The sequence below is a fragment of the Papaver somniferum genome, chromosome 3, assembly GCF_003573695.1.
Source record: "Papaver somniferum cultivar HN1 chromosome 3, ASM357369v1, whole genome shotgun sequence".
Taxonomy (NCBI): domain Eukaryota; kingdom Viridiplantae; phylum Streptophyta; class Magnoliopsida; order Ranunculales; family Papaveraceae; genus Papaver; species Papaver somniferum.
Window position 1 is genome coordinate 157648353 of NC_039360.1, and position 25651 is coordinate 157674003.

The following is a 25651-nucleotide window of genomic DNA, read 5'->3' on the forward strand; positions in this document are numbered from 1 at the left end:
GAGACACTGCTGGTCGTCATGCCGTGACTCCTAGCGCACATCCTCGACGAGATATGGCTGGTCACATAGGTTCTGTAGAGCGTAAAACGTCCCCAGTAGACTTATGAACCAGAACAACCACAATTCCAGCATGTCTTCGCGAGACGCAGCTGATTGTGATGCCATGATTCCTAGTATACATCCTCGACAAGATACTGCTGGTCATGTAAGCTCTGTAGATGCGTAAAAACCTCCCCGACGGACTTATGACCCAGAGCGGAGACATATAAGTCTTTTGTAAGCACGACTCACCCAATTTGAGATTTAGGACTGATTCCTATTACATCATCGCGAGATACACTGGTCATGTCTACCCTAGGCTTTGACTCGACTTACCGAGGCTTCCGAATAATTCCTAGTACATCCCTGCGAGATACACTGGTTATTCTGCCTCTAGGCCCTTTCGACAGACTTCTAGAACATCCTTTCGAGATACACTGGTCTTGTCGGCCTCTATAATACGGACACAATTGATTCCTAGCACATCTCTGCAAGATACGCTGGTCAAAGACAAGTGAGACAAAGTCTCGCAGAGACATTAGTCGGCCGTACAAAGTCTTTTCTCTCCCTTCAGGACAAGTCCCAGGTGACCGCAGAGAGATTCGGATCCGTGAATAAAATCCTCGTAGAGATTTTGATCCCTCCTTAAAATCTCAGAGAGATTCACATCTCTCTGCGAAATCTCGGAGAGATTCAAATCTCTCTTCAAAACCTCAGAGAGATTCAAATCTCTCTACAAAAACCTCAGAGAGATTCAAATCTCTCTTAAAAACCTCAGAGAGATTCAAATCTCTCTACAAAAACCTTAGAGGGATTCAAATCTCTCTCTCAAATCTTGGAGAGATTCACATCTCTCTGCAAAATCTCGGAGAGATTCGAATCTCTCTTCAAAATCTCGGAGAGATTCGAATCTTGCTCCCAAATCTCGGAGAGATTCATATCTCTTCTCGAAATCCCAGAGAGATTCACATCTCTCCACAAATTCTCGGAGATCGATTCAAATCTCTCGGAAATCTCAGACAAGGCTGAATATTCCCCATGATAGGCACGAGCCGCATGTAGGAATCGAGTCTCCTTTGCAGACTCTCCACACGAATTATGAGGCATCCCATGCCTTTTCACGTGACTCATCCTAGTCATTCTTACAGATCGGAGAATATCTCTCTATCTTGGACAACTCGGCTAAAAAGGATATATCTCTCTCTACATATCGTCACAAAGGCTGACTCAGCTTCATACAAATGGGGGATAATAATTACCCGGCTTATTTCTTATCGCAGAAGAGAGTAAAGGCGGTGGAAAAATGAGATAAACTCAACCTAGTTTATCTTTATCTATTCCTGAAGAGACGGGAGGATTGCTCCGCATGGCACGAAAAGCAATCATTATCTTCACCGACCTGAGATCATAGAATTCAGCTATAAATAGGTCATCTATTTCTCCAAGATAAGACAGAACTTTCTCATAAACTCTCAAAGCAATTCTTTTTCAAACCCTATAATTCTCTGATATCTCTGTTCATCTGCATCCCTCCCTAAGACCAGCCTTAAACCTCCATTCTTGTGACTGAAGCAGCCTATGAACGGACACTGTACAGGGTTTAGGCGAAGACTGTTCGTGCTCAACCTCCCGAAACTCACTTTCAAAACTCTAGAATCTCATCTCTAACCTCTCACCGATTTTAGGTAACTACAAGTACATACACAAGTGAATCACACACACGGCCGAAGGATATTTTCCACAAAAATTAGTGTTTAAGAGGGTGTTGTTACTGTTAACAATATATGGAGGAAAGCTCAAAAACCCCAATTTCTACATTACAATTGGGGTTTAGGGAACTCAAAAACCCCAATAACTTTTCCTTATCTATAGAATAAGAAAATGTTGCCTCTGTCTCGGGATAGATCGGCCGTCCAAAAGGGGTGGGACAAATATGAGCGTCCTTTCCTTACCCTCCTTATTTAACTGGGTTTCCATATGGAAAAAAGAAAAGCCATTATGTATCCGACACCTGTTTCCTTATTCTGAATTCTTTCTTCTCAAAATTCGAATAAGAAAATGTTGCCTCTGTCTCAAGATAGATCGGCCGTCCAAAAGAGGTGGGACAAATCTGAGCGTCCATTCCTTACTCTCCTTATTTAACTGGGTTTCCCTGTAGAAAAAAGAAAAGCTATTTTGTATCTGACACCTGTTTCCTTATTCTGAATTCCTTCTTCTCAAAATTCATGCAAAGTCAAGTACCCTCTTCGAACCCTATACATTCCGGAAAAACACAGGCCTTAAATATGGCAAGTTAGCCCACCCACGTATATTTATGTGCATATCCGTTTTCATGGAACTCTAGATCTTTTCCTCTCCAACGCCTAAACCTAAAACCAGTTAAGAAGTTGATGCCCTGTTTGAGACCCCCTACACTTTTGTACGGTAGGTTGTTACTATCGATCGATGGAATACTAATTACAAATACGTTTAAGAGTGTTTCCCTTTCCTCTGGAAAATAGAATTTGCCACTCCATACGGTTTTACTGATAGCCTTTTCCTCATGAATTGTTCTTTTATATATCCTCATTCACTTGATGAAGTCGTATTAAAGCTTCATAGTTTAAATCCATGCATCAGAGGTCAAAGTTGTTTTGTGGAGAAAAAAAATCTTAATAGAAGTGCGAGGCTAAATTCTAATCATGGAAATAAAAACTATGAACTGTAATAATCTAATCGATTTAGTAATTCAAATTCTTAATTTTAATTACCTAATCCTGTTTACTGCCAAATTCTTAATTTTAACTCCTTATATAAGCAAACGACCCTAGAACAAGTCTTATGGTGGAAGAGTTCCATCTTCCATCTTCCACGCCACCTCAGCATTTGGAACCGTGGATGGAAGTGCAAGTGTAGTGGTGGAATAGTGAAAAACGCTATTCTTAATAGCGCTAGAAAAACACAATTTTTAATAGCGCTAAAAAAACGCTATTAAGAATGGCGTTTTTTTCTCAGCCGTTAGATTTCAACAACTCATCCTAAATCTACGGAAAAAAAAATGTTATTCTTAATAGCGTTTTCTTAGCGCTATTAAGAATGGCGTTTAACGCGATTTTTATTGGCGTTCAGATGGATTCCACGAACCCTTCCACGAAACGGTGAAACCTTGTTTGGATTTTCTGTGGAAAACCCCAACTTGGAAGCCATTAGACTTGACATTTCATAATTTTTCCACACTTGAAATAGGTTGGATTCCACCATAGGACTTGCTCTTACAGTTATATGTATTATTACCTTTTCGAGTGCAAGGTTATCAACATAGGAGTTTTACTCTTACTCCATATACTGTATATGGATTGAGCCATTGAGGTCTTATCTCAAGATAAGAAGAAAGTGGTCGCAGAGTTCGAATTTAGCATCTGCGGTGATGGCTCAAATTGGGTCATTGCATTTGAGAACGAGTGAGAGAAATCGCAGAGTACCCCAGAATATCGCAGAGTATTGCCATTGCTTCCATCGCCGATTAGTTTATGATTACGGATGAAACGGAGATTTAAGACGAACGCTATACGGAGATCTAAAACGAACACCAGAACCTATAATAACCCAGCGGAGAAGTGAGAAAATAAAACGAAATCAACACGAACTAGGTCCAAAAACGATTAACAAAAAAGCGAATAAATTGACTTCATCTGATCGAGAATAAAATGAAGCAAACGGAGATTCTTTAACCCCAACCTCTAACAACAGCACAAAGGCTTGCAGCCTCTTCAACCTACTCTAATGAAGTAGCTCCGGATCCGTTTGGTTAGGGAGACGCACAGAGGCGTGAGTTCAACATTTATGGCTTATGTTTTATGTCTTACACTTTTGCTTGATTTTGATGTTTCAACTTACAGGTGTGTATTGTCTTGGAGAGTGTTGACAAGGTCACCAATCTAATTGATCCATGTCCTATCCTAAGGGTGTAAATACTCCCCTTTTACGATCAACGCAACTAAACAAAAGGAAAGAAAAAAAGACAACGAAAAATTTAGTAGTAGTTAGCAGATGGTACTGTTCAAAACGGTCCACATGGATTGCTTCAACATTTTGTAACTCACCTAGCTAGAGCAACTATATGTCTACAAATAACGAAAAATACCCGTGGAAATAAATGTTCACAACTTGAATTGCCTAATAATCTTTTTTTTTTTTTTAAATTGCAAAGAGAGCAGGTATCCCATTGTCACCACCCAATCCCCTGAACGCATCTTAATTTAGTTATATTTACCCAATCATAGGCTCTACCAAATCCTAATAATTGGCTACACACGAAAGGTCGGCTAAGAATTAAGAAACAAGTAACTTAAACAGTTTGCTAACGGTCGGAGCCGTAGGCCACGACTACCATGATACCACTAACTACACACGCTGTTTTGACCCGAGAAACTAAACAAGCTATTATGATCCGACTATTCAAGGAAGCTGTTTTTTCATTTGTGTGTGTTTGCAGGCAGAAACACTTGCCTAAAACAGAACATAAAGTGGCCAATCAAAGGCAAACATTCATTAATGCAGCTAAGAAGAAAGCCGATGCGAGAAGAGCTCACAGTGGCTCATGAAGCATGGCAATACAGTCACGGGTCAAAATGAAAAAAAAAATGGGTAATCACAAAGGAAAGAAGATCAGGGACGAAGCTAGGATTTATTGTTTAGGGGACAAATATATATAGGTATAATAGTTTTGGCCGCAAATTTTTTTTAGACTTTGGTATTTTCCTTCAAATGATGTCACCAAATTACACAATAAGTTGTAAGATGTTTAGATTGATGGTTGGATTTAATATTTTGATATTTTTCACTTCTTTCCTACGTAATTTTGATATTTAAATTTTACACGATAGGTACCTACCTAACACCAGTAGTTTTTAAAGTGTAAATCTATAAATACTTAAGATTTTCAAGCCTAGTGTAATTAGGAAATCCTAGGGGGACTGTTGTCATGTATTGTGATCTGCAGGGCATCCTTAGGGCTACCTTCATATAGCAGGAACACTTCTTAATTAGTTTGTGACGTGTCTTTCAGACAGAAGTATTTGGTGATCACGAGAGGTAAGTTTTTGGAAGTCTTCCGTGATCATGATGTATAACCAGAATATAGGAGCTGTTTCTATGGGCAACAATAGTTTTTGATAACCGGTTTACTGTTTTGGTTGCGCATAAAAGAGATTACTTTCATTTTTTTTACATCATCTTTTAGAAAATTTGTATCCCTACAGGGTTTTAAACATGACTATTATTGTAGTTTTATGGACAACATTAAAAGTCATAATGTTGTTTAATTTAATTTACCTAAACATGAAATGCATGTACCAGACCAGCCATTAAAACAAAAACAATCGAAGAGGTTGAGCCCGGCCGTACGCCAGGGTGATACCTAGTCAATATAACATAATAAATAATAAGCAATCCTGCTCAAGCCCAATAAAAAAACACAAAGCCCAGTTGAGTACATGAGATTTTAAAGTTGTTGCTCATGTTCATAAGGATTTGGACATCATTTTACCTTCATTTAAAAAATTCAAAATCCATACCTTCCATTTGAATTTCTTTATTGTGCAGCTTAGGGGTGAGCAATTTATCCGTAGTCTGCGGATTTAACCGGGATCAACCGTATTCGTGCGGATGGATGTCCAGACCGTTTTTAATGGGTTGGACGCGGATGGAGTTTTTGAAATCCGACAGATTACGGATTGGATCCGGATGCAATCTTGAAAATCTGTTGGACATCCATACCCGTTAGATTAAGGGTATTCATATAGTTTCTAGAAAATATATGGATAGTTTTAGAATTTTTAGGTGTTTGCTTGGAGTGTTGTCCATGGCACTTATATATCTATATACATATATAAAATGTGTAGGTTCTATAAGAAGTCATCTATATAAGCTTTATTTTCTCATTATAAATTTTAACTAACACAAATCCATTGGATTATCCGCACCCAATCCATTCATCCGTGCATCCATTGGATGTAAATCCGTTGGATGTTGGATTGGATGCGGATACCAAATTTGAAATCCGTAGTGTATTGGATGCGGATGCGGATGAGGTGAAAACCAGTCCATGCTCACCCCTCATGCAGCTTGCAAACATGAATTACCCATGGATGGGCCTCAACCTAATTTCATATAAATATTTCGGATCAATGGTGTAGATTGTAGGTCAAGATCAGCGGGCAAGCAAGAGAAAGTCAATGGGGGACCAACATTTTTGATGTGTCACTGCATGGATCCTAGGCACATGGTTGGTTCTTCTTGATGTATAGTCAATTTAATGAGAGCAAACATATTAACTAATAATCCATACTTCTGTAACTAACTCTAATTTCTGTCGCAAGTTTTTTTTAAGGAAATAAGGTGTTGGTTCATACAGTACATATGTGGATGATCACCAACGTGTCGTAGCCGTCCTGAAATGTATTTTTGATCATCATGGAAAACTTACTTCCTGCTGAATACCTGTGATAGATCTATTGGCGCAGTACCAAACTCATGTCAGCTACAACTTTCCTAGTTGGTGAATATCTGCATATATACTCTGTCGTAATATGTCATTACACTCTTGCTGTACAATATCTGCAAGATATCTTTGTTTCCATTTGTAAACACCTCTGTGATATATAAATACAAACAAACACTTCAATGTGAATCTCATCGATTGAGAATTCACCAAATACTGTGTTCTTACATGGTATCACCCTAGTCGATCTTAGGACCTAATCTTATCTCTCAATTTATTTTTTTATTTTTTTTTTTTCACAATCTTTCAATGTCAACAGATCTCTCTCCAGTTTGGACAGAGGCTCCTTTTGCTAGGCTCCATGGTGCTATAACTGAGAAGCTCACTGGACACAATTATCTTCTTTGGAAAGCTCAATTTCTCCCATATTTACAGGGTTATGATCTTGAAGGTTTTGTTGATGGCTCTAACAAATGTCCATCATCTACTAATACAGACGGATCTGTTAATCCGTTTTTTCTATCTTGGCGTCGCACGGACAAACTATTGCTGGGATGGATCATGTCATCTCTCTCATCATCGATTCTGACAAAGGTAAAGACTTGTGCCACCTCTAGGGATATCTGGAAGAAGCTTGAAGAATGCTTTGCATCAAAGACGGATGCAACTCTTATTCATCTCAAGTCTTCTCTACAAACTGCCACCAAGGGAAGTTTACCCATGTCTGATTATATTCAATCAATTCGTAACACTGTGGACTCTCTTGCTGCCAGCGGTCATGAGATCTCTGACACAGAGTTTCGTCACTATGTTCTTAAGGGTCTTGACTCGACTTATGAGTCGATAGTTAGCTCACTGATCACCACTATGAGTATGATTAATACTGACCAGTTTGAATCTATTTTACTATCTTATGATCTTCGTCTCGAAGCACAAAACAAGCTACTTTTCTCTCTACCTCAAGCCAACATTGCCAGGAACAATCGTACACGTGAACTTCCTATCACTGTTACAACTGCTAATGGGAACCCAGTCACTATTTGCCAAATCTGTGAGAAGCCTTATCATGGTGCTCGTGACTGCTGGAAGCGCTTTGACAAGGAATTTTTCCCGCCTCGTCGTCCACCAGCGAGAAATCTCCCCAAAAAGAACGCAAGAACCTTCCCTCCAGCTCCTGCTGCCTATACTGCTTCTCCACATGCTGTCCAGAACCAAGTCTATACATATGACTGGCTCCCAGATTCTGGCGCTACGAATCATATGACCAACAACTTGAACAATCTTCAAACTCACTATGAGTACAGTGGTCCAGATCAAGTTCGCACTGCAGGTGGTGCTAACCTCTCCATCTCAAATACTGGTAATGCTATTTTACAAACTCCAACCCGTAAGTTCACTATGTCTAATGTCCTCCATGTTCCGCACCTATCTCACAATCTTTTATCTATTTCTCAATTCTGCCAAGATAATGATGTGATCTTTATCTTCTCTGAAAACTCTTGTCTTGTAAAGGAGCGAACAACGGGGATGGAAGTACTTCGGGGACAACTTAGAAATGGTCTATATACTCTCCAGTCAGTGCCCTCTCCTGCTGCTTTTGTTGGTGAACGCACTTCTCTTCAAAACTGGCATTCTCGGTTAGGACACCCTATGCTTCGTACCGTGAAAGCTGTAGTCAATCATCACAAACTACCTATTTCAGATTCCAAGTTCTCTTTTTTTCCTTTGCTTAGAAAATAAAAGTCACAAACTACCATTTTTGAATAGTACTATGGTCTATGAGAAACCTCTAGATTTAGTTGTGTCAGATGTTTGGGGTACTTCTCCCATCTTATCTAATGAAGGCTATCGCTATTATATTATCTTTGTTGATGCATTTAGCCGCTTCACTTGGATTTACCCTATGCATGCCAAATCTGATGCTCTTCCTATATTTCTCAACTTTTCTAAGCATGTTGAAAACATTTTCGACACGAAAATTAAGATTTTTCAATCTGACAATGGAGGGGAATACCGAAAATTTACCAAAATTCTCGTGACCAAAGGCACACATCATCGTTTTTCTTGTCCTCATACGTCAGCTCAAAATGGTCTAGTTGAGCGGCGTCATCGTCATATTGTTGAAACTGGACTAACACTTATGTCCATGGCTTCTGTCCCAACATCCTATTGGTATGATGCTTTCTTTACCGCCACCTTTCTCATGAATAGAGTACCTTCAACTCCCACTGGCTCAAAATCTCCTTATGAGCTTCTATTCAATCGAGTGCCTGATTATTTATCCTTGCGCACCTTTGGATGCTTATGTTATCCACATTTACGGCCTTATAGAAATACAAAATTAGAGCCAAGATCATCTCCATGTGTTTTCTTAGGTTACAGTGCTCATCACAAAGGACACAAATGCCTTCATTTGCCCACTGGCCGTATAATTGGTCACGCGATGTTGTTTTTGTTGAACAAAAATTCCCGTTTGCAGCTTCCTGCCCCGTACTACCAGACTCCACGAGGTCCTCACAAGTATTTTCTCCCCCCTCCTCATCCTCTATTTTCCCCACTATACTATCCCACCTTAATTCTCAACCCTCCACCTCCTTACAGCCTGCAGAACCTTTGTCTCCCTCTTTAGAATCATATGACAGTCATCATAACACTATCTCTGACACTTCTCAGAATCAATTGGAGACTATTCACCTATCCACTCCAAACTCACCACATCAGTCTTCCAGAAATGATATATTACCACCAGCTATACCTACAAGAAAACGTTCCTCTCTGCCTACGGCTCCAAATCCAAATCCTCTATCAGTTCCTTTTCCCGCACCACCTGTTGTTAACGAGCATGAGATGACTACTAGAGGGAAGGATGGTATTTTTCAGAAAAAGGTCCTGCTGGCTTCTAAACATGCTAAAGTTACTGATGACTTGTTTGAGCCCACTTGTATTCGCAGGCTAAAAAGGACCCTAATTGGTGTCGTGCTTCAGATGATGAGTACAATGCTCACATTAAGAATGGTACATGGTCTTATGTTCCAGCTGTTCCCGGTCAGAATATCGTCGGTTGTAAATGGGTCTTCCGCATCAAGCGTCATCCTGATGGTAGTATCGAACGCTATAAAGCTCGACTTGTCGCAAAAGGATTCAACCAACAAGAGGGTATTGATTACAATGAGACATTCAGCCCGGTAATCAAACCTTGTACCATTAGAATTATCTTAACTCTTGCTTTAACACATTGTTGGTCAATTCGACAACTGGATATTCAGAATGCATTTCTTAATGGGATATTGACGGAGGAAGTCTACATGAAGCAGCCCCCTGGCTACGTCAACCCTGCATTTCCAGACCATGTATGCAGGTTACATCGTTCCATCTACGGTCTCAAACAGGCGCCACGAGTCTGGTATAATCGACTGAGTGTCTTTTTACAGAAGCTTGGCTTTGTCATCTCAAAGTGTGATTCTTCACTATTTATACAGCGTTCTACTGAAGGTGTAGTTTTTCTTCTTGTGTACGTGGATGATATTATTTTAACAGGCTCTTCTCCACACTGCATACAATCTCTGCTTGCTATTCTTCACCGTGAGTTTGCCCTTAAAGATCTAGGCTCTCTATCCTTCTTCCTTGGCATTGAAGTGACGCAAGTTTCTAATGGCTTATTTCTTTCTCAACGACGGTATATTGAAGATCTCCTTGTGCGTGCAAAGATGCAAGGTGCTAAGCCAGTTACCACTCCTTTTAGCACATCTACTAATATACATCTGTTGGCAGTCCAGCATTGTCAGATATTACCATGTACCGTAGCCTTGTTGGTGGTCTCCAGTACTTATCCATGACACGTCCTGATATTGCCTTTGCAGTTAACAAGTTGTCAGTTTATGCATCGACCGACTGAAGCTCACTTAATTCTTGTCAAACGTATCCTTCGTTATCTTCACAACACATCTACATATGGGATACTTCTCCAGCCTGCCTCTTCCTTGCGCATTAACTTTACTGCATATACAGACGCTGATTGGGCTGGTGATCCCCTTGATAGACGCTCTACAAGTGGATATTGCGTCTTCCTTGGTCCCAACATCATCTCTTGGAGTTCCCGGAAGCAGAAGACTGTCTCCAAGTCGAGTACAGAGGCGGAATATCGTGGTCTGGCAATTGCATCATCTGAATTAGTATGGGTAGAGTCTCTACTTCGAGAACTTCAAGCTCCTGTTCAGTTTCCACCTACCCTGTGGTGCGATAATCTAGGAGCTACTTATCTTACAATGAACCCTATTTTTCACGGTCGCACAAAACACATTGAAATTGACTATCACTTTGTGCGTGAGAAAGTTCAGTCAGGTAAGCTTGTTGTTCGATTTGTTTCTTCCAAAGATCAGATTGCTGATATCTTTACCAAGTCGACGCCTAAGGATCATTTCTGTTCTCTACGATCAAAGCTCACTGTCATTGACCACCCGCTTCGATCGAGGGGGAGTATTGGCGCAGTACCAAACTCATGTCAGCTACAACTTTCCTAGTTGGTGAATATCTGCATATATACTCTGTCGTAATATGTCATCACACTCTTGCTGTACAATATCTGCAAGATATCTTTGTTTCCATTTGTAAACACCTCTGTGATATATAAATACAAACAAACACTTCAATGTGAATCTCATCGATTGAGAATTCACCAAATACTGTGTTCTTACAAGATCTACTTCTGGGCCGTGGAAACCAACTGCACGTACGACTCACTAATTAACGTATTAGTACTTCGAAAGGAGTAACTAAGCCTTAACGTATTAGTACTTTGAAAGGAGAAACTAGTTTAATCTCATGATTTAAAGATGAGCTTCTCTAATTATCAAAACTAAGTATTCAAGGAAGTAGATAGACATGAATTAGTTAATGACTTGAAATTCTAACTAGGTCTCCGTTCATTCATGGACACTGACTCCGGGGACCATCATTTCTAAAAACAGTAGTCCCAACCTTAGATGGCAAGCTAATACTGTCTAGAGAGAGAAGGGGAAGAGAAGGTACACAATACTGATTTACTGAAAAGAACATAACATTTTGGTGGTTTGTGTTGGTGGGGATCTCATTTTGTTGCTGTGTGAGGAAATTTTAGCTGTCGACTGGAACCTAAATGTGATGTGTTTGGACTCTTCAAGAACCAAAATCTGACTCTCATTGAAAGACAGTTGTTTATTAACGTTCACACCTACTCACCTAGATTACTATATTCCTCTACGTACACATCAGGTGCATCATTAATCATGGACTTTATACCTTCCATCCACCACCACCAGGTACCACCAGACCGCCCACCGTTCGCATTTTCATTTCCGACTCGGAATCCCATCCGACTCATCGATCAGGGTTGACACACTCAGAGTCCACATGTGACTTGTCTGACTCATCTCCCATGCACAAGGGTACATATATGAACTATTTCTGTAACTACGAATGTCCTTTGGTGTCAAAACCAACCAGGATGATAGTGTATAGCGAGGAGGGAAAAAAATCATAGTGCTAGTGTCATCGAGTACATAATCACTATGCTATCAAAATGCATGCAACTGGCCTCACACCGGCCTTATGCTGGCTCTGCACTCCATCTATTCTGTTGAAGTCAGCTGCATGTTTCTTCTCAATAATGCATATTTCATAAAAAAAAAAAGATTTAGTAGGGTTAAGCGGGATATGGCTCAGGACCCAAAAAGTTGGATCCGGGCAATAATACTCTCCTATTTCAAAACACCAGTATGAGATAACAAACGGCACCAAACATGTCATTAATATGAAATTTTGTCATTTTCATCAATTACTGGCATGGGATCCACAATTCATGGGGGTCCATCAAAATGATGGTTCATCTAATATAACAAACTCATCTTAATTTCTGATCTTCTTCATCATCTTCATCAAGAAGACATCAACTAAAAAGCACTGAATTTAATGAAAATTTTCTAATCAATCAATGAGAAACGAAATGAAATGGAACCCCTGACCTCCTGCTTTCGTTATGGCCGTATATGTGGGCCCAAATTCCTGCTGTTACATGTTTTCACGTGTCCCTGATTATTCATCTCGATCCGTAATACATCATCATCAGCCTATACTGCAACACCAGCTAGTTATTTGCATAGGATTCTAAAAATTTTGCTATAGACTAGTAGGGAACGACAAATTATACTCTTACATGAGAGAGAAGAAGTTGTAGAGAAAATAACCAATAAGACATGATGATGATGAGTAGTGAAAAAACACAGTAAAGAGATTCATTGGATTCACAGCTCAAAAAAAAAACAATCTCGGCTTGCAACTCAAAAAAACACGAGAAGAGGAATTTGTATACTCCAAAAATGTTTAATGGAGTTCCTGAACAGTTCCATCAATTCATAGCATCAAGAACAACAACACCTTTGCCACTTTCGCATCCTTTAACTCTTCCACTTCATGTTTCGCCTTCTCCTCCTCCTCCAACTTTCTCTAACTTCATTGACCCACAACAACAACTTTCTCGTCAACATCTTCAACAACATCAATTGTATCAGCAACAGTCTCATCTTCTCCATCAACTTCATCAGCAACAGCAACAACAATCAGCATCAACAGTACAGCAAGTAATGGTACACCATCATCATCAACAACGTCAAGATGAAGGGAAAGAAGATGAAGAAGAACAACTACGTGAAAGAGTAAGATCTGTTTCTGAAATGGGGGATCCATGGGAGAAAGAAGAAGTTCTTGCACTATTAAGAATCAGATCTAGTATGGGTCATGGTTTTTCTGACTTCATTTGGGGTCATGTCTCAAGGTACACCTTAATTCACTTCCTTCAACTTACAATTCAGTCTAACTTCTCAAATCTGTTCTCCTGTAGTACTCGAACTTATCAAATTGAGTTCATTGTGATTAAACTAATAAAATATAATTATAGAGATTCACTTTAATTACGAGGTGAATCTCGTATATAATGCATTTAGTTAAAATGATTGTTATACATTAATACTAGCAATCATTGCCTGAAGATTTTTCTAAATTAGGTTCATCTTTTTTGTAGTTGAACCTAAGTGTTTGGAACTTATTGAATAAAATAGAAATACACACACTACAAGTCTGCAAACTGAAAACAAATAAACTCCAACTTTCATCAATTCTGCTCCCTTCTTAAATTTTGGCACAGACGCACAGTAGAGAGTAGTAGTAGTAAGTGGCACAGATAAATAAATAAGGAAATTAAGTTCATAGATAGTGTTTTTCTTGGGTTTCTATATTTTTATGTTTTATTGTGAATTCAGGAAACTAGCTGAGCTTGGGTACAAAAGAAGTCCCGAAAGATGCAAGGAGAAATATGAGGAAATGAATCAATATTCTAATGATACTACTCCTACTCCTAACTACAGTAGTAGTGGTAAGAATTACAGCAGATCATTTAGTGAACTTGAAGCATTGTTTGAAGATCATCACCAAAACCCTAAAACTACTACCACAAATACTTTAGCAGTTGATAATGAAGATGAGAAGAATAATATGGTAAGAAGTAGCAATGACAATGCTGGTGGTGATGATGATAGCCAAGGGAAAATGGGTTTAAATATGGAAGAGAATTCAGGATATGAGACTTTAGAAAACCCTTTTGTGGAAAATGTGGTGAAAAAACAAACTAGAAGTAAGAAGAGAAAAAGACACGATCATAAGCTTGAATTACTTAAAGGATTATGTGAAGAAATTGTGAACAAGATTATGAATCAACAAGAAGAGTTACATAAGAAGCTTCTGCAAGATATGGAAAGAAAAGAAGAAGAAAGGGTTACTAGAGAAGAGATTTGGAAGAAGAAAGAAATGGATAGAGTCAGTAAAGAGATAGAAATGAGGGCAAAAGAACAAGCTATTGCATGTGATAGAGAAACTACAATCATTGAATTTTTGAAGAAGTTTACATCAAGTATTTCATCATCGTCTTCACAAAATAACCAAGATGATCTATCATTGAAGATTGAAAATATCATAAAAACATCATCACGGAATCCAACTTCATCATCGTCACCTTCAATAATTCTATCATCATCGGAAAACCCAAAGTCTGCTATCTCTAGTGTTCAAGTACCCACTACTCAAAACACCCCAAAAGTGCCAACCTCATCATCTCATGTAGCCACAGCAACCAACAGAACACCTAGTCCTACTCATAGCAATCAAAAAATACCAAATTTGTCTCATTTGGACCTAGTCTCTGAAAACCCTAATTCTATTATTACTACCCAAAACAATAACCAAGGTGATGCCACTTCTTCATCCACTACCACTGCTGCTGCAATAACAGTGTCATCACAGGAACCAGGTTCAACATCCAATAATGATAGGGAAGAGAATGGAAAAAGATGGCCAAGGGATGAGGTTTATTCATTGATAAATCTTAGATGCAATCTAGGTAACAGTTCTAGTAATGGTGGTGAAGACAAAGAGAACACAAAAATTCCATTGTGGGAGAAAATATCTCAAGGAATGTCTGAATTAGGTTATAAAAGAAGTGCAAAGAAGTGTAAAGAGAAATGGGAGAATATTAACAAGTATTTCAGGAAAACTAAAGATACAAACAAGAAAAGATCTTTAGATTCTAAAACTTGTCCATATTTTCATCAACTGAACACTTTGTATAATCAAGGAAGACTCACATTGCCTTCGGACGGACCGGATAATCAATCATCAGCTGGTAATTCAACAGAAAACCATCCCGAGTCATCTGAAAGAGTGGTGAATGGCAGTAAAGAGGAAGGAGCTGGTGACGAGAAGAACAACAATTCTGCTCAAGTTTCAGCACCATTAGAGTTTGAATATTAGTTAAATAGCTTCTACTAATACTATATATTGTAGTTATTAGTATAGTTAATCCTAGTAAATTTTTAAATATGTTACTAAAACTAGTATCATTTCTTATTTTTTTAATTTAATCCAAGTTATGAATCGGAAAATGTAGGCAAATAATTTAAAACTGATTAATTATTAATAATAAAGATCAGAATCACATTATTTTATTAGTTATTTGGTTGATTCGCTCGTTAAGTATTATTTTGCAAGAACAAGACTCAAACCATGTTTAATTGAACATGGATTTAGTACTACTGTTAGAATTCTAGGTTCGGAGTTCGGAGTACACTCTGTCATGCAAACTTTAAACAAATCTTTGACATGCACCTTTGCGCAAAGATTCTGCTTTTCATGAACAAAATTACCTGTATTTTCTTGGAAAAGGCAACATATTATAGTTATAATTAAATGCAACAACATCAAGATTTCGCCAGCAGATAAATGGTTCGATTCACTCGTTCGAGTTTACTTTTGGGAATATTTTACTCGCCGAATTTTATCACATGTTTTACCTATGAAAATTCATACTAACACAGTAGGATTCATCAATGTGGACATAAAGTTTGTATTGTATACACTTACTTGATCTTTAGTTAGGTGGATGAATGTTGGCTGATTATTATTTTAATTTTACGTAAGTATGTTGATAAAGCACCGCCACCGACATTTTGAGTTCTTCAAAAACAAAAGACCGAAGAGAAATAAACAAATATTGCGACAAAATTCGCACTCAAGGTGTCACATATATATAGAAATGGTTAAAATGTTGTTGGAAATTTGGACCTACCATATGACCATGTTAAAAGTTTGCGCAGAGATACACGTATGACACTGAATGTGTTCCTAAAAAGAACGAGAAAATCTTTTGATTCATTAAATATTTAAAATAGAAAAAAAATGAACAAGAACACTGTTGGATAATATATCAGTGATATCACTGTACTATTAGTATAGTATTTACACAATTAATTTCTTCTGTAATAACGTCTCCTAAGGTCAAAACATGCAGTATCACACGTGAAGCAGGTCCACCAATTAAATTGCTTCGTTCAAATCTTAGCAGGATGATGATACTTTGTTTTTTGTTGCGATACTTTCATTCCATCCTATCCAACAGTCCAAAACGTTAGAAAGCTAACCTAACTATGAGCTAGCTGCTAGGTAGGTTGAACCCCCCCCCCCCCCCCCTCCCATATCTCTACCGGTGCAAGCGTTTGTACGTTGCCTGTCTGTCTAGCTAGATCAGATGATGCAAAGTTCGATCTGAGCTTAATTAGGATGACAAAGAGATTATTCTTTTGAAATTCAGCCACTAAATCTTCTATAAACAGAAAAGATATTTTGGGGAATTTGAAAATGTAATGTACATCGTCAGACGGTCAGATTTTTGTACCAACTTGATATGCCTGGCAAGGACTCTGCAAGCCCACCATTGTTTTTAATCATTTGTTTATTTTTGGGTAAATTTATCAAGTTTGTGCATTTCTAGGTATTGGAGCAAAATTAATACTAACATGGAAGCCTCCATCCATGAGTGATATATTGTGAAAGTTAATTTTATCGTTTTATCCTTCCACATCTAACTCCCAGGTAGTTTGTGCATTTCTAGATTTTTATACAATAATCAAGAAAAGGATTCGACTCGCATATGTAAAATGCTTGTTGTTTAATTGGGGTTTAAGCTCTCATATATTTTCAGGTTTTATTTTGTCTCATCTGCTTTGTAACTGGAATGTTGTAGTACACACGTCCGTGTAACTGTTTCTGTTTTGATGTCACTATTTTGGTGACTCAAAACTTTTTTCAATTTAATCTTTGCCCTTTTGTTGTTCAAAAGAAGAAAAAACTCCGATATAGTTCATGTAATCGTAAATGGTCGGGGCTTCATTATTTATGATTCGGTAGCTTGATTGGTTGCGGATGTGCGGAAGGCATCGCGTCAGATGAATAGCAAAAAAAGGTGGCAGCAATTTGAAGTCTTTGCACCATTTACGGAGAATTTTAATCCTTTGATGAGAAGCAGGGCCGTACCAAAGGTTTTGGAGGCCCTAGGCGAACTTACTTAAATGGGAGCCTATATAAGCAAAATAACAAGAATTCTAGCAATTTGAGATAACATCACACTGTCAAGCAATACTGCAACAAAAAAGAGGCTAAAAACATAATGCAAGTACATTTATCTCATGATAAAAACGGATCTTCCCGCCCTTTCCGACGCGAAATCTTCAAGTATACTTTCAAAATCAATATTATCTAACATCCCAATCTCAATAGATAACATTGCTAACCCATTCAACCTTTCTTGTGACATCGTCGACCGAAGATAATTCTTGATTAACTTCAACTTCGAAAAACTTCGTTCAGCCGAGGCGACTGTAACTGGAATTGTCAACAAGATTCTGTATGCAATAAACGCATTCGGGTAGCAACCTTCCATATCCTTTAAGAAATTCAATACATCAATTGCTTTACCGGTTTCGGCTGACAGATAACTTTTTAAAACTTTCAATTCCGCATATAAGTCATGCCCATTAATGTCGGAACTCATACCATGCTTAAGATGATTTTCAAGATTGATACAAGAATCCAATAAGATATTATCATCAAGAGAACGCATCTGATCAACATTATATAAGAATCCAAAATTTTCTGCGAACTCTCGAAATTGTTCAAATCTACTAGTGAATGGAGATATAGCTTGATCTAATATGTAATTGAAATAATTAACTTCAAAGGAATCTTTACCTGATGGTGGTGCTTCTTCGGGTGCACTTTCATCATCAAAATGTCTTGTTCTTTTAATTATGTGTTTTTCTGGAAAATGAGGTTCAATCCCCATTGTTGTGGCGACCGTTGTAGCTTCAATCAACGAATTCTCAAATCCAGTCTTTCTATAGTTGTCAATGAAAGAAACAAGATCTTTAAATCTCTTCACGGCAGTATCGAGATGCATATCCTTATTTTGAAGCAACTTACTAACTGAATTAACCACAAGCAGTAGATGGTGCCAAACAATCATCCCAAGTATAAATTCAAAATTTTCAAATTCATACTCTAATAGGGAAGAAGCTTCAGCTTTTGTTTAGGCAGTAAACTCAATGGATTCTGACAAGTAAAGTAAAGCCTCTTGAATTTTGGGAGCTTGAAATCGTATTGCTCTAATAGCCTCAATATGGCTTTCCCATCGCGTATCTGACAATGCTTTAACTGTGAGACCACCAACCTTTTCTTGATACACTTGCCAACGCTTAGTAGATGCTGAAAAGAACTTATACAAATGTTGCACAATCTTAAAAAAATTTACTGCCTTAGGACATGATTTAGCCACTCATATTGGATCCATTATCATATCCCTGTCCTCTAATATCATCAATATTAAGATTATGCTTGAGCAAAAAAGATTTAAGTTCTTCAAAAAGTCCTTCTCCCATCGTCTCTTCTACTTTCAAGAAACCTAAAAAGAATTCTTCAACTTTTGTTGGAGTTGTCGACACATCTACACACCTTATAACAACAGACATTTGTTTTTCACGACTTTTGTCCGAAGTACAATCAAGTATCACAGAAAAGTATTTGGCTTCTTGAATTTTTTTAACAATTTTATCCCTCACATGACTTGCCAACAACGAAATCAATTCATTTTGGATTTTCGGTCCTAGATAATGGTGATGAATTTCATGATCTTTGACACGCCTAAGATGTTCTTGCATTACCAAATCAAATTCAGCAATCATTTCAATAAAGCTCAAAAAATTACCATTATGTGCTTCGCCAATCTTGTCGACATCTCCATGGAAAGCCAAATTATTCTTGGCAAGAGTTTTAACAAGAGACACTATTCTTATCAAGACTTGCTTCCAATAATCCTTCTCTTTCTTGATTTGTTCCTGCATCTCCTTGTTTAAGGTTACCTTCTTCTGCAATCTTTTTTTTCCAATTTAACCCACTTATTAAGATTTACAATATGTCTTGAAGAAATTTCATGGCTGCTAAGTTTAACACTAATATTCTTCCAATCTTTAGAACCCCTTGTATCTAACTGAAACTTTTTTCCATCTTGTTTAAATAACTTGCAGCAAAAACAAAAAACTCTATCCACAGAATTTGAATACACTAGTCATTTCATGTCCCAAGTTTCCCCATTCTCCATCTTCCATATGTAGTGATCATGATTGAAGCACCTAGTATATTTATCAATTGGAAACCTAAAATTCCCATCTATTTCTCTTATTGGACCTTTCCTTACCAAAATATCTCTCAAACTTCGGTTAATATTGTTACCCCAATTTCCTGGATCATAGATATTCACTGGTCCATATTCTTCATGTTCAACTTCATTTGCACAATCTCATTTTTATCAGATGATGATAATTCTTCCCCACTTGTCTCTTCATCTTGCTCAATATCAGTTGTATTTGGTGGTGACAATTCTTGCCCCATTGGTTCTTCATTTGGCCTATGTATATTCTCATCATTCACCAACAAATCACCATTTGTTTCCATCTCATTAACCAAATTTTCCCATTCTTCATCACTGTCCATTGTTTCCTCATGGATGTTATTAGTTGAAACCAAGTATTTCTTCATTGCTCCTCGTAGAGAATTCTTAAGTTTTTCCGCTCTTGCCTTTGCCTTTTTTTAGAAGCCCCACTCTTGCATTTTGTTCTTCTAAATGGACCCATGGTTGGAATCAATGTTTGATCACTTCAAGTTCAAGAATCAAAGGATACACAACCTGTTAACAAACATGCCAACAATAATCAAGTTCAGTTAACTAGCAATTCAAATTTAACATTCACCATTTGACAACAATAACAACTCAATATAATCTAACTCAAAAGAGTAAGCACTTAAGAAATCTGAACCACCGAGTGAAACTGAAAGGCTGATGCTAACTGAATCAAAAAAATTAAAAAAAAAAACAATTAAAATTGATTCAGAAGACCCTAAATTTCAATTGTTCCCTAACACAGTAAAACCCTAAATCCCATGATTTGGCAATACATAAAATCAATTGTTCAACTGAACTAAGACCATAAATCTCAATATATCGAGCACTATGTATATGTAATAACTAATGGATTCTTAAATAAGAAGTAGAAACAAAAGAAGAATAAGACTTTAAATTGATAGAACTTACTTGATTTTAGTAGTTTAATCATCTTCTTCTTTTTTGATTAACGATCGGTCGGAAGAAACCCTAGAACATCCATAACAGATGATAATAGAAAGGGACTAAACAAAAGGAATACTGATGGTTGTAGACAGTAGTCAATACTGATGCCTCCAAAGCTTGGGTTTTGGTATCAAAAAGGAATATCTTTGTGATCTTCCAATAACTGCCGACAAATAAACAAGAAAAAAATATTGTGTGATGGAAATCAAGGGCGTGAAACATACACCATATAGCAGCACATATATTATTTGTGGGCCCCTAAAATTTGGGGGGCCTAAACCGTTGTCTAGATGGTCTATAGCCAGGGACGGTCCTGATGAGAAGTGCCTTTACTTTTTTCCAACCATCAAAATTTTCTCCATTTTCGTCCATGTAAAGCAATAGCAGCTTAACAAGGATTGTTCCTCGTGAAAATCAGGCGAATATATAATCATTGAAAGATGTTGTCTTTTAATAGCGATCACACGGAGATTTGTGTGTGAAGCGGAAAACAAAATCCACTGCCCCTGCTTGGATTGAATAGCCAGTGACGGAATTAGACATTGGATATAGGGATGGCTGGAGCTTTTTTCAGGGCTTGCTTAAGAATAAAACTCATAGACCAATTGTGGCCCAACTTAAAAAAGGCTTTGAAAAAAATGACTTTTTCTCTTGTTAGGGCTGGTTTAAGCTAGCCCTAGTCACAAGGTAGTTCCGCCCCTGTGAATAGCTGTTAGATTTGCTTTATGCTCGATTTCCGTGTCAAGCAAATAGCAATTAGCAAACCTTCGCTATTTTATTTTGTTTTTATTTTCGTAACACCAAACCGAAGTTTGAAGGCCTGGCTCGTTTCTATTGACGCCTACCTCGTTTATTGATATCTGCCAGGGTCGTGCTATCCCGCGCGGCTTCTTATAACTCGGTTGTAAGCTAGCAGGTTCTTAGCCATTAGATGGTAACACGCAACAATGTTTACCCGTTGATGAAAATGTACAATTGTCTATCACATTAATTGTAGGAAAGCCCTAATATTCAATTAAGGAAAATGAAAATCATCCCCATATATTCTTGTATTTCATTACAGGACCTTCTTCCTAAAAACTAATCGGTGAATCTTTAAATGGAAGACGGAGGAGTTCTGTTAACTCGCTCGAAGCAGTTCTGCTCCGTTACAAGATTAGATCCACATGTAACATGTTATTCATTCTCTTTGTTGTTTACCCTTTTTTTTTTCTTAATATCCTTGATTCCAAGTTTGTTATTCTTGGTGATATTAAACCTGAATCTCAACGACCAGGTATCAACCCAGTTTCATTAATTTGGTCAAGTCTTGGCCTTGATTCTAATTTTTGATTGCTGATATTTGTAGCATTGTTTCAATCTTTATCATTCAAAGCCTTTGGAAAAATAACTAATTCTGTTAATGGAATGTTGGGTTATTGTGGATAGAAATCGGCAAATTTTTCCAACAACAACAGAAACTGTTTGAAGATGAGAAACTTTAAGTCCAATTTTTGATGAAATTTCGCGATAAAAATCTCCCTGTATACATTATTTGCTTCGTCTGGTTGAAGCTAGGATTAATTAGTAAATGAGAAATAAGTGTGAGGATCTATCAACAGTTGTAACTTTGACCAAAAAAACAAAAACGAGAAATCTGCATCGGACCGCTAAGACCCCGGTAGCTTATAACTGAATTATAAGAAGCCGCGCGGGACAGCATTACTCTATCTGCCATGAGAAGATAGCATCATCATTTTGAAGTAAACTCAAAAACTTCTTAACCTATTATTTCCTTAATATCTAATTTATTTCTGATTCATTAATGTTAATCTGATTGATTGATAGATGTTTAACTTTGTTAAATAAACACATTAATCAACTTTGTTAAATAAACATGAGAACAAATTGATCTGATCTTTTTGTAAACACATTAATCAAGAATCGGTGGAACTTGATGTCCTCGTAGGCCAATTCTTGGCTGATGTTCTTCATTCAGGAAGAACACCAAGAATCGGTGGATACTACTTAATATAGGTTGTTTGTAAGAATCGGGGTTATGGATGTACATATAGACCGATAATGTTATACTTTCATAAAGAAAATATCATTTATAGTTTTGGAAATCTAGCACATTACATAGTTTTAGGAAGTAAGGGTATTCATATGATAATTTAGTATGAGGAATTTTGAATCTTGCACATTAATACATCGTTAATGAACCTCAGCTCACGTTTATTTAACACGTTATATTTCCTCGCATACATGAACCGTCGTTCACTATTGTGTATTTACCATAGCTACAAAATTGTTCAACCTGAAATTAAACAAATTACATTTTAGTATGCAAAAACCAAACGAATGTGAAAAGGATACACATGTTGAATTACTCGTTTTCTCCCTATAGGAAGCTTTGGGATGATTGTTGGCAACCATTCTTCTAATTTTACGGAAACATCCTTTAACGTAGTTGAATCCAAATCCTAAGTCTATCTATTTCCGGTTTTTGAGATTGTTAGTGCGCTCAAAATAAAATTCTTTGACTCTCTTCCAAAAATATGAATAAAGTACATCCGGACATTCCTGGAAGATGGGAATGAACGATTTCACGAGATCCATATCTTTTTTCGGTTCTCATTTTATTTTCCAAGCTCTATATTTGAGTAGTTGATGAAGTAGCAGTGGCTAAAATTTGCAAGTTTAGGGGACAGTGGCTTGGAAAAGAGGTTGTCCTTATATAGATTGACACTCAACGACTAGTTACTTTTGAAAGGGATGGGGTACCAAGTATATTACCAACCTTTTCGTTTGAAAACATGTATGGATAAAACCTAATAGAATCGCAAGTGGGCCAAAGCAAAGACCCTTGAAGAAGATTGTATATAGAGTTTTTCTCTTTCTCTTTCTCTTCAGAATCAATATGTATAGACCAAAGGTCTATGTACTTGATTGCGTAGAAGTGTTCTTGGACGATCTGGATTGTAACAAGTATGAAACTTGCAATCTGTAGATTCGACAAGAAGAATTTGTGTTTTTTATTTTAAATAATAAGGAATTAAGCTATCTAGATTGATTCACGTACTACTTGTCCGTGTGTGAATCACTTATGGTGGGAATAGTTCCAACTATTATTCATATTTGTTGATTAGCACTTTGATTATTTTACTATTCATCCTAATTTTTTCTCTAATGCAATGCAGAGGGTACCTACGGTGTTTGCAATCTCACATTTGAGAAACATAACAAATACATCGATCACTCTTATGGTTTCAGATGGGAGAACGTGGAAATGTCACTTATGTTTCTCGGCCACCAACTGAAAAAAGACAATCTTACAGCTGGCGTAAATTTGTTGCAGACAATGGTATGAAGGAAGGAAATTTTGTTAGAGCATAGCTCGGTTGAACCCACCAAGCGTTGGTATGTCAAGGTTGGTTGTCATATTTTAGTATCAAAACTCATCTAGAGTCGTTTGATTAATTACTAGAGTCATCTTCTTTTAGGTTAGACTAGATACTCTAGGAATGTTGAGACTTACAAATATTAATCTGAAGACCCGAAGAATATGAAGAAGTAAGGAATACAACGAAGACATAATCTTTCCACTTGAGGTTATTAAATATTGACTTGAACTTGTTTCCATTCCTAACGTATCTTTCAAGTCGTTTTTTGATTGAAAACATAACATGCCAAGTTATATATTTATGAAAATCTAGTATTAGACTTGGTCATATTATTATGATCAAAGTGTCAAGGAAGCATATTGAATTACGAAGTAAAACGTTTATCTTTTGAACTTCGTAAGTGCTACATCATCATAATCTATGTAACTTGTTACTTGATTGTGTGTATGGGATATAGGTGTGATTTCATCCTAGGAAACAATGCTTATAACATTTGTTTAAAGGAAGTACATATACGAACTTGTTTCGTAATCGAAAGGAAATCAACAGGTATGTTGTTCCGGTTTTTCACGAACATATATAAGCGATTCTTAAGCTTAGGTTGAGAGTCATGGTAGAACCGATCCTTACCTCTATTGGGAACCTGGTATAAACGATTCTTAAACTTATATTGAGAGTCTTAGTAGAACCGGTCCTTACCTATATTGGGAACTTGGAATGCCCATTTCTCAACTTATGTTGGGAATCATGGTGGAACCGATCCCTACCCATTTCGGAAACTTGGTATGACCAATTTCTTAAATAATGTTAAGAGACATGGTGAAATGTTGATTAGTTGACTTGAAATCCTCTGCCAATCGGTGCGATTGACTCAGTGATCGAATCGTAGTGTAACTCAGTATTAAATTTTCAATTTTCTCAATTTTCGATCTCATAAACGCAGGTTCCAACAATTAATTCTGATGATTGGTGTTCATCAATATGGTGTTTCTAATCTAAAACATGTTTGAACGAGTTGATAATCATTTGGAAAGAAAATTTGGTAACAACTTCGACTCTGGGAAAATTGATTTAAGGGTTCCGTTTATGGATTCTACAAAAAATACAGAAGGTACTGATTCTCCTTCTATCTTTATTCCTGATGAAATTATTGATGAATGTCTAAATGCATGGCAATTCAGTTTAATTGGTAGACTAGATCTGGTCAAACTTAAGATGGCTACTGTTTCTGAATCCTAATTCAAACAATGGCAACTTAAAGGTAAGGTTCAACTTATTCCTCTAGGAAAAGGTTTCTTTATAATCAAATTGGATAATCTGGAGGATAGGAATTACATTTGGCAAGGACTTTGGAAAGTTGAATCACAGATATTAAGTCTTAGAGCCTGGGAAGCAAATTTTAATCCAGCTGCTCAAAAAACTACTTCTTCTTATGTATGGGTAATGTTTCATGGATTGAGTATTGAATATTGGAAGGAAAGTATCCTATAGCAAATGGGTAACATCCTTGGTAGAGCTATTAAAGTTGATGAAATTACACTGAAAAGAGTTGTAGGCTATTATGCTTGTGTTCTGGTAGAAATTGATATATCTAAATCCATTCCAAGTACAATTTGGGTTAATTCAAAAAATGAGAAGTTTGAGCAACCAGATCAAGTACCTAATAAACCAAAATTCTGTAGTCATTGCAAATCTCTGGGTCATTTTGTC

General features: G+C 37.2%; 1 protein-coding gene and 1 pseudogene across 1 annotated transcript; one reads left to right on the plus strand and one right to left on the minus strand.

Moving 5' to 3' along the window:
• Positions 1–12438: 12438 nt before the first annotated feature.
• On the plus strand, positions 12439–15478 carry LOC113357749 (trihelix transcription factor GTL2-like). The gene is made up of 2 exons (XM_026601199.1): positions 12439–13328; positions 13813–15478. Exons 1-2 carry the CDS (start codon positions 12874–12876, stop codon positions 15353–15355), a joined length of 1998 nt encoding a protein of 665 aa, XP_026456984.1. The 5' UTR covers positions 12439–12873; the 3' UTR covers positions 15356–15478.
• A 1978-nt stretch (positions 15479–17456) lies between these two features.
• Positions 17457–19969, minus strand: LOC113360164 (annotated as a pseudogene).
• Between the last annotated feature and the right edge of the window lie 5682 nt (positions 19970–25651).

Bases quoted from the DNA above. Each gene is read 5' to 3' on its own strand.
- LOC113357749 (XM_026601199.1), top strand. From the start codon at position 12,874: ATGTTTAATGGAGTTCCTGAACAGTTCCATCAATTCATAGCATCAAGA. The intron at 13,329-13,812 runs GTACACCTTAAT...TTGTGAATTCAG, and splicing joins ATTTGGGGTCATGTCTCAAG to GAAACTAGCTGAGCTTGGGT.